Raw genomic sequence first — 14,451 nt, 5'->3', positions numbered from 1 at the left:
CAAGTCTTCTTTCTCACTCCACATTCTGTCACTATCCTACTATAAAAACCCTATTACTGTGCACATTATTAGTCTCCTAAAACTTGTGCTTTCACTTTCTCCTCAGGCCAATCCATCCTTCATACTACAATAATCCTTTTTTCTGCATACACTTTATCATATCACTCCTTTGCTCAAAAATCTTCAGCGGCTTCCTATTACTTTCTTAGTAAGGTTCAAATTTCTTTCCCTAGGATTCAAGGCCCTACACAATTTAGCAAAATACCACCTGCCTAGGCTTCATTTATATTCTACATACTCTATGACGCAGCTAAATTGGACTTCTCTCTGCAAGCACTGTCCTCTGTCATTGGTCAGGAAATTCCCCATGACTGAAATGCTTGCCCATCCTCTTGCTGTAAAATATCTAACCATTCTTTAAAGTCCAGCAAGAATATTTTACCACACAGCTTTTCTTGACTCCCCCAGCCCCACCCCAAGCTGGTAATAAACCTTTTAGACCTTATGTAAAACTGTTTTCTAATTCTGTAATGCAGGTAAACTGTAATGTTGTGCACTGGTAGCTCTCTCTGCTGGGCATCACTTTATAAGACTTCAAGGAGTTTTATCAAACCTTTGCCTCTCTGTCCACACCTAAGGTGCTAGAATGTACTAGTTGCTTAGCAAGCATCAGGTGCATTACATTTACTCCGAGGACGCTATAGTACTTGAGAGTCAAATGACATCAATATGAAATACAGACTAAAGGCTGTAAGTTCTCCCACCTCTCAATTTAATTTTCTCCATAGTTCCAACATATTTTGAATGTCAATGACAATATATTTGGGGAAAAAAAGCATATGAAAACATCATTGATCAAAACAAACCAGTCATGTATAATAAGTGTCAGGCTTTAGAATATTTCATTAAAGCTATAGATTTGGGGGGCAGAGCCAAGATGGCAGAGTGAAAGCAGTGACTTCCTTGAGCTCTCTCCCAAACCCCTCCAAATACCTATAAAAAAATGGCTCTAAACAAATTCTAAAGCAGCAGAACCCACAAAAAGACAGAGTGAAACAAATTTCCAGCCCAAGACAACCTGGATGGTTGATCAGAAAGGTATATCATGCTGGGCTGGGAGCTAAACGCAGTTTGGTGTGGGTGCACAGGCAACAGTGAACCTGGAACAGGCCTCAGAGGAATGAATTGCAGGCAGCTATGGCAGTTTCCAGACCTCTCAACCCACGAACCCCAAAGACAATTTAGAAGGTCAGTGGGAAAACTCTGTTTCTGTGGTGCTGAGAGAGAAGCACAGTGGTCTCAGCTCCATTCCCTGACCACAGCCCAGGGCAGGGGCTGCCTCCTGAGTTTCTGGCCCACAGACTGAGGGGGAATTGAGTGGCTGATCAGAGGGGGATTTCAGGGATCTCTCTGCTGGTGCAGGATTCTCTTGCTTTGCCCGTGCTTGAATCTGGGTCACAGTTCTGGGTGGTGGTCCTGGGGCAAGGAGGAGTGCTGTAGTGGTGGAGCTTGGAGTGGCTGTGGAGAGGAAATCTTCCTCACAGTTCCAAGACAGAAAAGAGTGCTTGTGGTCACTTATAGACCAGAACACAGGCCATGAAATGAGTAAACATCTTGCCCCTTACCATACCACCTTGGAAGAACTGAAAATTTACAGGTCCCTAAAAGTATCTCCAAAAACAGCTACACAAAACCCCTGAAGCTTGGGATAGTACATTCTCCACACTGGAAACAGATTCCTACCTTAACAAAGAGTTTATAACAAGTAATTGGCTGGGATCATGAGCAAGCAGAGCAAAAAGACTCAGACTATATTATCTTACTTTGGTGACAAAGAAGATCAAAACACACAACCAGAAGAAGACAAGGAAGCCAAAGCTCCTACATCCAAAGCCTCCAATAAAAATATGAATTGGTCCCAGGCCATGGAAGAGCTCAAAAAGGATTTTTGAGAAGCAAGTAAGGGAAGTAGGGGAAAACCTGAGAGTGATGCTAAAGGAGACCCAAAAAACACTGAAGAAAATAACACCTTAAAAAATACCCTAACCCAAATGGCAAAAGAGGTCCAAAAAGCCAATGAGGAGAAAAATGCCCTAAAAAGAAAAATTGGCCAAATGAAAAAGGAAGTGCAAAAGATTACTGAAGAAGATACTTCCTTAATAATTAGAATAGAGCTAGTGACTTTATGAGAAATCAAGACACTGTAAAAAAAATCCAAAAGAATGAAAAATTAAAAAACAATGTGAAATATTTCATTGGAAAAACAACTGACCTGGAAAATAGATCCAGGAGAGAGAATTTAAAAATTATTGGACTATCTGAAAGCCATGATCAAAAAAAGAGCCTAGACATCATCTTTCAAGAAATTATCAAGGAAAATTGCCCTGATATTTTAGAATCAGAGGGCAAAATAGAAATTGAAAGAATCTACCAATCTCTTCCTGAGAGAGATCCCCAAAGGAAAACTCCTAGGAATATTGTAGCCAAATTCCAGAGTTCCCAGGTCAAGCAGAAAATATCACAAGCAGCCAGAAAGAAACAATTCAAGTATTGTGGAAACACAATCAGGATAACACAAGACTTAGCAGCTTCTACATTAAAGGACTGGAGGACATGGAATATAATATTGTGGATGGCAAAGGAGATAGGATTACAACCAAGGATCACCTACCCAGCAACACTGAGTATAATCCTTCAGGGGAAAAAATGATCATTCAGTGAAACAGAGGACTTTCAAGCATTCTTGATGAAAAGACCAGAACTGAATAGTAAATTTGACTTTCAAATATAAGACTTAAGTGGAACATGAAGAGGTAAACAGGAAAGAGAAATCATAAGAGACTCATTAAGTCTGAACTGTTTACATTCCTCCACAGAAAGACGATATTTACAACTCATGAGACCTTTGTCAGTATTAGGGTAGTTGGAGGGGAAAAATTATATGTATGTGTATAGATAGATAGATAGATAGATAGATAGATAGATAGATAGATAGATAGAAGACAGACAGATAGAGGGTACAGGGTGAGTTAAAGATGAAGGGGTCATATCTGGAGAATAAAAGTAAGGGGTGACAGAGGATTATACTGGGAGAAGGAGAAAGGGAGAGGTAGAATGGGATAAATTATCAAAAAAAAACAGAAAAGAAAAGGCTCTTACAGTGGAGGGAAAACAGGGGAAGGGAAGAGGGAATGAGTGAATCTTATTCTCATAGGATTTGGCTTAAGGAGGGAATAAGATACACACTCAATTGGCTATGGAAATCTCTCTTACCCTACAGAAAAATAAGGGAGAAGGGTACAAGAGAGTAGGGGAATGACAGAGAGGAGGGCATACTGGGAAAGGGAGTAATCAGAAGCAAACACTTCTAAGGAGGGGCAGGGTGAAAAGAAAGAATAGAATAAATGGAGAGGCAGAATAGAATTAAGGGAAATAGAGTTAGTTTTTCACAACATGACTACTATGGAAGTGTTTCACATAACTGCACATGTATAACCTATATTGTGTTGCTTGCCTTTTCAATGAGGGTGGGTGGAGAGGGAGGAAGGGAGAAAATTTGGAACCCAAAGTTTTAAAAACACGTTTAAAAAAAATGTTTTCACACGCAACTGGGAAATAAGAAAAACAGGAAATGGGGTACAGAAATCTATCCTGTCTTATAGGAAAGCAGAAGTGGACGGGGATAAGAGAAGGGGGGGAGAAAAAAGGGAGGGCAGACTAGGGGAAGGGATATTCAGAATGCATGCCATCTTAGTGTGGGGGAAGGGGTGAGATGGGGTAAAAATTTGGAACTCAAAATCTTGTGGAAGTAAATGTTTAAAACTAAAAATAAATAAATTTTTTAAAAAAGGGAAAAAAAAGCTATGGATTTAATGAAAAGAAGTCCACAGGTTATAGAATTAAATACATATATCCATAAACCAAGCATTTTCAAAGAACATTATTATTACATAAAGGCAATTACAAACCACATCATTCTTTGAGTATCACTCTAAGTATGCAAACCTATAATCCAAATATATATATAATATACCACACACACACACACACACCTGCAATGGAAAGACAGGAAACTAAGAGATTTTCCCAAAGAGATAGATAGATAGACATACAGATAGACAGAGATAGAGATTGAGAGAGAGACAGAGAGAGAGAAACACCAGCGCCCCTGCTAAAGAGAACTTTTTAAAGAGCCTTGAACATCCTAAACTGCAAACAACCATCAGTGTTTGTTTACTACGTACTGGGCATGATAGGGGGATGCAAATATATATAAGATAAGAGTAGAAATTTGTCCTTAGAAAACATGCCATCAATTGGGAGAATGTATGACTAATATCCTTGTTCTTCATTGTGTTTTCTGATTAAATTCCCAATAATAAAAAAGAAACAACAAGCTAGAAAACCTAAAATATGGTATTCTGTTTAATGTACATTAGAAATTTTCTGAGGGCTCAGAGAAGGGAAATGGTAGTCTGATCAGCACTGGAGCACCTGTGAAAAGTTAGCAGCAGCAGCAGCAAAGCTCTGGGAGTAGGCAGCCAGGCAGACAGACAGGATCAAAGGACAATAAAGCACCAGCCTGATTCCTGCCCAGAGTTTATTTTGGGAAGCAGTGAAATAAAGAAGAAACGACACATGACAAAGCAAGGGAATGTTTTCTTCTAGAAAGTACTTAAAGCTGCACAGGAAAGTAGCAAGTAGTAGAAAGTTAGAAAGAAGGAGTACAGCAGAACTATTCTACAATCAGTGCCTGATGTCATTAAGGTTGTGAGCAAAGAAAGGCTTCCTAAACTGATAAAGAGAAGTTTAATTGGGATGATACTGCAATATGAACTGTTCTCTCTGACATGGTGTTTTAAGAGAACTTATCTTCAAGCAACTTTCCAGAAGACTTCCATGATCCTCTTGGGGAAAATCTTCCTTCTGTTCTAAGTTCAGAACAGTACTTTGTGTTTCCATTATGAGCTCATGTTCCATTTTGTATTATAATTATTTATGTGTCACAGTCCCCTAGTAGATGATAAGCTCCATAAACTGTTTTATTTATGTTTGCAACATCCCCAGTGCCTATCACATAAGTCACTTTAAGAAATATTTGATGAATGAAATTGAATTCAATTACTCTACTCAGTAAATAAATATTCCTGAAAATCTGAGGGTAAATTTTAAAATAAATTGACTTATACTGAATTATAGTGTATTACTTTTTCTAAAACACACTTACATCATGTCATTCTCCTGTTCAATAATCCTCCCCATAGCAAGAAGCCCTCAATCTTTTCAGAGGAGTATTAATTTCCAGGATCTGATACACTGACATCACTGTCAAGCAGAAGGAAGGATGCACTTAAGAGGCCTAAGTGTAGGACCAGCTGTGTTCCTTTGTACTCTAAATCTGCAGGAAAAGGTACTAGGTGGGGAAGGGTCTATGACAGAATGGACCCTGGGGCACAGATCTAGGGGCACAGAACCTGGGGCACTAAGGTTTCAAGAGTGAATAGATTCTAGTCTACTAAGTAAGGCTCCCATACCTACAGGATAAAGTAGAGTACTTAGTCTGCCACTCAATGTCCTCTAAATGCTTACCTCAACTTACTCTTCCAACTTCATACTCTCCACCTACCTTATATAAACCACCTGCTCTGTATATTTTTCTTGGAATGTTTCTTTCCTTCCATATCGGACTATTTTTCAAAACACTGCCCCCCTCCCAGTCTTCTTTCAAGCTCTAACTCAAATTCTACCTCCTCCAGAAAAACTTTACCTTACCACCACCCCATCCCAAAATGACTTCTAAACTCTGCATACACTTTCTCTTTGCTTTTTGACACTTGTACAACTTATTATTGTAATTTTTATCTGAATATGAACTCACCTCCATTATATTCTAAGTTCCTTGAGGTCAGAGGGCCATTATCTATCTTGCATTCACAGAGCACCTAACACAGTATTTTGCACACATGAAGGACAAAAATTTTTGCTAATTGAATTTGTCCTGATGACTTACATTACTATTTCAGAAATATTTTTCTTTTTGTGACAATTCTTCAATACAGAAGAGTGCCATTATTTTTAGCTTTACATTTGTCACTCACACCTGACTCTCACTTTCAGACATATTAAGATCTACCAAAAATAACACCTTTCATTCAGTCCTCAAGCCTTTTCCATCTGGCTCCCAACCATATCATCTCAGATCTGGAGGTCTTTTCTCAGCCCTTATCCATTTCAACAGCTTGACCCTTTCCTCCCAGATATTTTCTCTTCTCTGGATTTTCCTGACACAATCCTCTTCTGATCCTCCTAACAACCTCTTCTCAGTCTCCTTTGTTGGCATATCATAAATATCATTATCCTGTTAATTTTCCATAATGTTGTGACCTAGGCCCCCTACCCTCCACAGTCTCTCTCTTGGTAACCTCACTTCTCACTAGCTCTTATGGATATTTCAAATTAGATGTCTCTGAGATATATCCCAAATTGTACATATCCAAAATTGAACTCATTACCTCTTCCTCCAAGCCCTTCCCTTTACTAAACATTCCTATTTATATTAAAGGCATCACTATCCTTTAAGTCTCCCAGTTTCACATTATCAACGTTATTCTCGACTCCTCTGTTTCACCCTACATACTCAATCAATTGCAAATGGCCATTTCTACCTCCACAGCATTTCTCTCATTCCTCACTACTTCCCCTTCTCCCCCACTCATACCTACCACCATAGTTTAGGCCAGAGGTCAGGAACCTGTGGCCTGGAGGCCACATGTGGGTTTCTAGGTCCTCAGGTATAGTCTTTTGAACAAGTCCAAGTTGTACTGAACAAATCTTTTTATTAAGTGGATTTGTCCTATGAAGTTTAGATTCAGTCAAAGGGCCATACTTGAGGACCTAGAGGGCCACATGTGGCCTTGATGCAAAAGGTTCCCCCACCCCCTCTCTTTACATCCTGGCCAGATTATTACAACAGCTTCGATTCAAATCATGTTTCTCATGCTTGCTAGCTCTATTACTCTACTACCCTAGGCCTCTGAGGAAGTTGGTGTAGATTGTCTCTGAAGTTCCTTCCACTTTTAGATACACTACTGATTCACCTATTTAAAAGAACTCAGATGAAGGTTTGTTTTTAATAAAGTCAAGAATCATTCTATAAAAGAAATAATGTTTCTAATTTCTTGAGGCAGCAAGGTGGATTGAGCATTGGGCCTGGAGTCAGCAGGACCCGAGCTGAAATCACCTTCCAACACTTGCTAGCTGTGTGACCCTGTGCAAGTCACTTAATCTGGGAATAATAATAATAGCATCTACCTTCCAGGGTTGTTGTGAGGATCAAATCAGATAATATTTGTAAAGCACTTAGCACAGTGCCTGGCACATAGTAGACACTACATAAAGGCTTATTCCCTTCCCTAATTTATTTTATAAGTTCAGAATGCTGCAAACCATATGGTAGTCAACCTTGTGACAGCAGGAGGGACCAGGAAGCTTAAAGCAGAGTGACCCTTCAAACAAGGAAAGCACCCCACCATATTAGAGTGCTTTGGATCCCTCACCTCTATGCCCCTCGAGGGGGTCCATAGTTGGCCATTTCAGTCAGTCCTTCTTCCTCTCCTGTACAATTGCTTCTTCTCGAATTCCTGCCAGAAAGTCCACGCCTCCATCTAGCTGAAAAAATTTCACTTATCCTGCAAATCCCTCAAATTATCATCCTATGCTTCTTCTCCCTTTCATACCCAATATCCTACACTTGTTGGCTACACTTGATACATTTGTACCTCTACTACTTTAGCTCCCACTTTCTTTTCAATCTCTTGCAGTCTAATTTTGACCTAACACTACTCAACTGAAAAAGCTTCTTCCAAGGTCATGAGTGTCCTCTTAACCGTGAAATCCAACAGCGTCTTCTTAGTCCTCATCCTTCTTGATCCTTTAGGGACATTTCAAATTGTTATCCATTCCCTGCCCCTGGTTACTCCTTTATCGCATGACACTGTTCTCACCTGTACCTACCTTTTTAACCACCCCTCAGTATCTTCTGTTGCATCATTCTCTATTTCCAATCACCCGATGCATATTATCCAAGGCTTTATCCTGGTTCCTTTTCTCTTCTATCTCTGCACCCTCTACCTAAATGATTTCATAAGCTAAGTTCCAGATAATTTTATATAAATAGTTCTTCAGTCTACGTATCTCCTCTGCAACTGTCTTTTGAAATTCAGTTACACATCACCAACTAACTGCCAGCTAGACATCTCTACTTAGATGATCTACTGGTATCTCAAATTCAAGATATCCAGAACAACTCATTATATTTTCCCTTAAATCTTCTCCTATATCAAACTTTCCTATTTCCTCTGAGGGCAATCATCAGTCTTCCAAGTCATCCAGGTTTGCAATCTCAAATTGGTGAATGACTCTTCTTTCTCCCTAACCCTCCAAATTCAATTAGTTGCCAAATCTTTTCATTCTTCTTCCATAACACCCCTCATGTACCTTTTCTCTTCTCTTTCTTCACAAAGTCATCCAAAGCCTAATCACTTCTTACTTACATTCCTGCATGGAAAGATGATATTTATAACTCATGAGACTATTGTCAGTATTAGGGTAGTTGGAGGGGAAAATTATATGTGTGTGGATAGATAGATAGATAGATAGATAGATAGATAGATAGATAGATAGATAGAGGGCACAGGGGGAGATGAAGATGAAGGGGTAATATATAAAAATAAAACTAAGGGGTAAGAGAGGATTATACTGGGAGGAAAAAGGGAGAGATAGAATGGGGCAAATTATCTCACAAAAAAACAGAAAAGAAAAGGCTTTTTTACAGTACAGGGGAAACAGGGGAAGGGAAGAGGGAATGAGTGAATCTTATTCTCATAGGATTTGGCTTAAGGAGGGAATAACATACACACTCAATTGGCTATGGAAAGCTGTCTTACCCTATAGAAAAATAAGGGGAGAAGGGTACAAGAGAGCAAGGGAATGATAGAGAGGAGGGCAGATTGGGAAAGGGGGTAATCAGAAGCAAACATTTCTGAGTAGGGACAGGGTCAAAAGAAAGAACAAAATAAATGGGGGATCAGGATAGGATGAAGGGAAATAGAGTCAGTTTTTCACAACATGACTACTATGAAAGTGTTTTGCATTAACTGCAAACCTATAACCTATATGGAGTTGCTTGCCTTTTCAATGAGGGTAGGTGGAGAGGGAGGAAGGGAGAAAATCTGGAACCCAAAGTTTTAAAAACACATATTTTTTAAAATGTTTTTACATGCAACTGAGAAATAAGAAATACAGGAAATGGGGTACAAAAATCTATCCTGCCCTACAGGAAAATAGAAGAGGAAGGGGATAAGAGAAGGGGGGGGAGAGATAGAAGGGAGTGCAGACTAGGGGAAGGGATATTCAGAATACATGCCATCTTGGGGTAGGGGAGCAGCGAGAAAATTTGGAACTCAAAATCTTGTGGAAGTAAATGCTAAAAATTAAAAATAAATAAATTTTATAAAAAAGGAAATACTGGTTCAAGAACATGCTGGCTATTAGTGGGCTCCCCTTATGTTCACATGATCTCCCAATTCACAAGGAGTTGCCCCCAACTAACACTGAAGTACAGTAGTCCTTTGACCATGACCTCCTCTCGATCATCAGTCATCACCTGAGATATGGATAGTGCAGTGGGAAGTGGAGACTGCGGTTTTCATTGGCTAGTATGAAAGTTCTTGGTTATTAGCCAAATTCAAACGCTGACCTTAAAGGTTTCCCTGGAGAGTCTGATGGCAATCTCAGTGGGTTTATACCTGACCTTGCTAGATTCTGAGATAGTCTGTCAATTCTCTTGTCTGACTTCAATGTCTTCTGGGTCACAGTTGACTGCTGGGATGGTATTATAAGTTTTAAATTATGGGAAGAAGAAAGGGTGGAGCCTATACTTTGAGGTTAAAAAATAATGCTCTGACTGAAGATGTGAAATGGACCACAGAAGCATAATGTAATGATATCTATAAAGAACCACTAGTTTTCAGGACAGTAATTTACAAAATATTGCTTCAGTCTATGGCTTTCTCCCTCTGGCCATCAAGCTAGGAGAAGGACATAGTGGAAATCTGAAGCACAAAGTTCTGACCAGAAATAAAAAATAAATTGTGCTTATAATTACAGATAAAATGGTCATGCCAGGGATTAAGCCAGAGTATCTCCTAAAAGTCTAGCTTTACTGCTCTCAAGTAGTAAAGGAGAATCAGGACAATAAACAAACAAATAAAAAGCCACAATTTTGGTCAAAGTGTCTACCACCATAAAGGTGTCTACTATTATGTCTTGAGCCTGGAAGAGAATTATGTAATGAAATTCAAGGCAATCAAGTACTAAATTAGAGGATTTAGATGCCCAAGCATCTTCAAAGGGACTCTCAACCCAGAAATCGAATGCACACAATTGGACATAGTAAATTATATTGTATGATGCCTAAGGCCACTGAAAATCCTGGGTAACAGGATGGAGAGTCTTCTATATGCCTACACAAAATATGCCTTGGACACTTATTAACTGTGTGATCCTGGGCAAGCCACTTAATCCCTGTTTGGCTCAGTTTCTTCACCTGCAAAATGGGGATAATAATAGCATCTACCAGCTAGGATTGTTGTGAAATAAAATGAGATAACATTTGTAAAAACACTCTCCAAATTCTAAAGTACTATACTGTTGTTGTTATATGCCCATCTTCTGGTCTGCAAATATGTATGGTATCACTTGAATTTGTGTTGGCAGAACAAAAGATGAGTGGGCATATATTTGTATTCACACACAAGCATTGTTCTTCAGAGATATATTTCCCCTTCCATGGAAAGGGTCAAGTCTTTCCACTAGGTAGTCTGAAGAGTCTAAGTGAAAGCATTTTGCTAACATTTCTACCAGATGAATTCTACTCTCTCTAGCTATACCAGAGAGGCTGCAAACTTCCAGGTCTGGATACTTCCTGGTGTGGAAAAGAGAACACTCTTCTTCTGAGTGCCCACACTGACTCTGCACAACAATTCACTGGCACAACAACATTGTCAGTGAGAAACAGCAGATACAGCAGTAAAACATTCTCATTAAAACAACAACAAAAAAGGGATGGGCATATCAAATCTGAAATCTGTCACAGCAGTCATCAGTTATAAAGTCTTTCAAAGTTATTTTTCTATAAATAGTATTGTATTTTTATAAATTATTCTCCTAGTTCTGCTCACTTTATTCCACATCAGTGCAGAGAAGTCTTCTCGGTTTTCCTTTAAAATTGTCCATTTCACATCTTTTAAGGCACAATTCATACATCATAATTGTATGGTCATTCCCCATTAGGTGAGAATCCTCTTAGTTTCTGGTTCTTTCTCATCACAAGAAGAACTGATTCAAATAGTTTTCTCCATCTGGATCCTATATGTGTCATTATGTTATCAACCATGTCAATGACAAGATACAGGTAAGCCACTCTGGGGCCACAGGTCCAAAGTCTTTCAGAGTGTCCCAATTCACAGCTCTACCAAGAGTGAGATTATGTGCCTGTTTGGCTACAGCATCTCTGACATATGTTATATTCCCCTTGTATCATCTTTATCAATCTGATGAGAATGAGACAAGAGCCTAGGTTGCTTAGATTTGCATTTCTCTAATTATTAGTGATTTGGTGTACTTTTTCTTGTAGTTGTTTATAGCTTGGATTCTTTCCTTTAAAAACTGTTCACATCTTTTGAATATTCACCTGTTGGGAAGTTACTCTTAGTTTTATAAATTTAAATCAGTTCCTTATATATCTTTGATAACAGACTTCTTCTAGGAAAACTAGTTAAACAAGGATATTTTTCCCCAGTATCTATTTCCTTCCTAATTTTAACTACATTTATTTCATTTGTACTGAAACTTTTCAATTTAACATAAACAAAAACTATTCAATTTATCTTCCATGAGCCTCTCTATTCCACGCTTGGTCATAGATTCTTTCCCTATCCAAAGGTCAGAAAGGTAATTTCTTCCTTGCTCCTCTAACTGGCTTATGATGCCATTTTTTTCCTGTCTAAGTCATGTATCAATTTGTAGTTTATCTCAGTTAAAATATAGTGTTAATTGTTGGTATATACCAAATTTCTTTCAGATTATTTCCCAGTTTTCCCATAAAATTTTGACAAATTGTGTGAGTTTCTACCCCATTAACTATGAACTCTGGGCTTATTGAAATTATTGCTTTGATATGTTGTATACCTACACTGTTCCACTGATCAATCAATCTTTTTTCTTTGTCTAACATCAAATCATTTCGATGAGTACTACTTTGTAGTATATTTTGAAATTTGGTACTAATATTCTCCCTTCTTTCCTATTTTTCTCCCATTATTTCCTTTGAGATTTTTGATCTTCTGTTCCTCCAGATCAGTTTTGCTGTTACTCTTTCTAACTCTTGTGAAAAATGATTTTTCTTAGTAACCATTATCTTGGAGACTCAGAGCTTTCCCCATCCCCCTTTATCTAACCTAATGGCTCTATTCCTGTTCATTGTGTTGCTTAGACAGGTCTGGGAAAATGTTAATTACTCCCTATCGTCAAGACAGGTGGTATGGAAATCGATGTCTCTTTGACCTGGATTAAGTGACCTAAGTCTCATACTTGGAAACCCTGATTTTAATATAGCCACCTCCCAGTGTGTTGACCAATTAGAGTTGATTGGTACCCTTTGGGAACACCTACTCTTCGAAGGGCATATAACTCTGTACTCCCAACCCCCAAACTGAGCTAGTTCTGAACTATAACTCCATGTCAAACAGCTTGAGAAAAATTAAACATGGACACACAACCTAATAATTTGTCTGTTTCTTAGATCACACTTTGTGACAGGTTGACACTCTATAAACTAATCCTTTGGTAGTTTGGAAGAGCGTTTAATAATTTAAGCAGCACTGTTTTATATATATATATATATATATATATATATATATATATATATATATATATATATATATATATATATATATATATATATTTTAATATTAGCATGAAAATATTTTTCAGTGATTTAGACTGTCTTTATTTTCATAAAAATACTTTGTGGTTGGATTTATTTCCCAAATAAAATGTGGTAGATGGACTCCTAAATATTTTTAATATTCTGTTGCAATACTGAATGGAATTTTTATTTCTAACTCTTCCTACTGGGATTGGTAGGTAATATATAGAGATGCTGATACTTTATGTAGCTTTTTTTTAATATCCTGCAACTTTGCTGAATTTACTGTTTCAAAGAATTTTAGTTGGTTCTTTAGAGTTCTCTAAATAAATCATATTATCTACCAAAAACTATGATTTTGCTTTTTCTTTGCTTAAACAGCAGTGGCAGTAATGGACTTCGTTGTTCTACTCTGATCTTACTGGAAAGGACTTTAAATTTTCTCCACTAATATCACACTTGCTCTTAGTTTTAGACATTCTTTAATATCCTAAGGAAAAGTCAACTTGTTCTTATGATTTTATTTTTTTAAAGAGAAGTTAGTGTTAATTCTTTCAAAAGGCTTTTCAGCATCTATTAATATTATTATGTGGTTTCTCTTCATTTCATAATTTATGTTAATATGGTTTAGTATGCTTATAGTCTTTCTTATATCGAACCAACCCTGCATTCCCAGTATATATTCAAAGTGTTCGAACACCTGCCCAAAGTGTTTCCAACGAATAATTCTGCTTCCTGGTCATTTCTGTGTCACATAAAAACATGAGGTGTGTTTGGTCAAATCAGAGAAAAAATGAAACTAACAATTTAAGGGAGCAGTCTACTTGCTTCTTTGAACTGATGGGAGTGATTTTGATCAAAATGGTTGAGACAGTTATAGAAGCAGCTCTCACACAGAACTAGAACTAGATGCTGTGTCAAAAAATAGAGCTGGGTAGGAATCTCAGGTATTTGTTATATAAGCCGGAGCAAGTCACACAATTCTCAGAGTCCTGGTTTCTTTCATGGTAAAATGGAAGCATTTGTAGATGAAACAAGAAAATAACAGATGATTTTTACATATAATGTTCTGATTATTAACGTCTCACTCTCTTGTCCTTTGTTCTGGAAGTGAGTGTAACTTAGGGGAGATGATGCCATGACGTGCAAGTGAATTGCATTTAAGTGAAAGAGAGCTATGCAGTCCTCACTTTCTTCTTCAGAGCCACATGGGTCCAGTGGCCAGATAGAGATCAGGACAACTGGAAATGGCCCAGGAGAGTTTACAGTGGCAACCCACCCACCAAGTTACATGATGGGCACAGCAGTGACTAATGGAAGGCAGCTTAAATGGGGCAAGGACAAAGCACTCATTACATCTTTACTCTCCATTACATCCTCTACATTTTTAAATGATGGGGAATAATGGGAAATCAAGCAGAAAGGCAAGATGGCAACTGTATTTTGAAAAGTTCTAAATACCA

General features: G+C 38.0%; 1 protein-coding gene across 1 annotated transcript in view; it reads right to left on the bottom strand.

The window, feature by feature from the left end:
* The window catches only part of PDE10A (phosphodiesterase 10A), a 394,215-nt gene that overhangs the window by 147,201 nt on the left and 232,563 nt on the right, over positions 1-14,451 (bottom strand). Inside the window, exon 4 of the mRNA XM_078155052.1 lies at positions 9,758-9,879. Coding sequence (XP_078011178.1) covers positions 9,758-9,879 — 122 coding nt within the window. The remainder of the gene's footprint in view (positions 1-9,757; positions 9,880-14,451) is intronic.

This window comes from Phascolarctos cinereus, unplaced genomic scaffold (assembly GCF_003287225.1).
Source record: "Phascolarctos cinereus isolate Bilbo 61053 unplaced genomic scaffold, phaCin_HiC Scaffold_5;HRSCAF=322, whole genome shotgun sequence".
Classification (NCBI taxonomy): domain Eukaryota; kingdom Metazoa; phylum Chordata; class Mammalia; order Diprotodontia; family Phascolarctidae; genus Phascolarctos; species Phascolarctos cinereus.
Note: the sequence above shows the minus strand (reverse complement) of the source record. Positions and strands in the feature narration are given on the sequence as shown.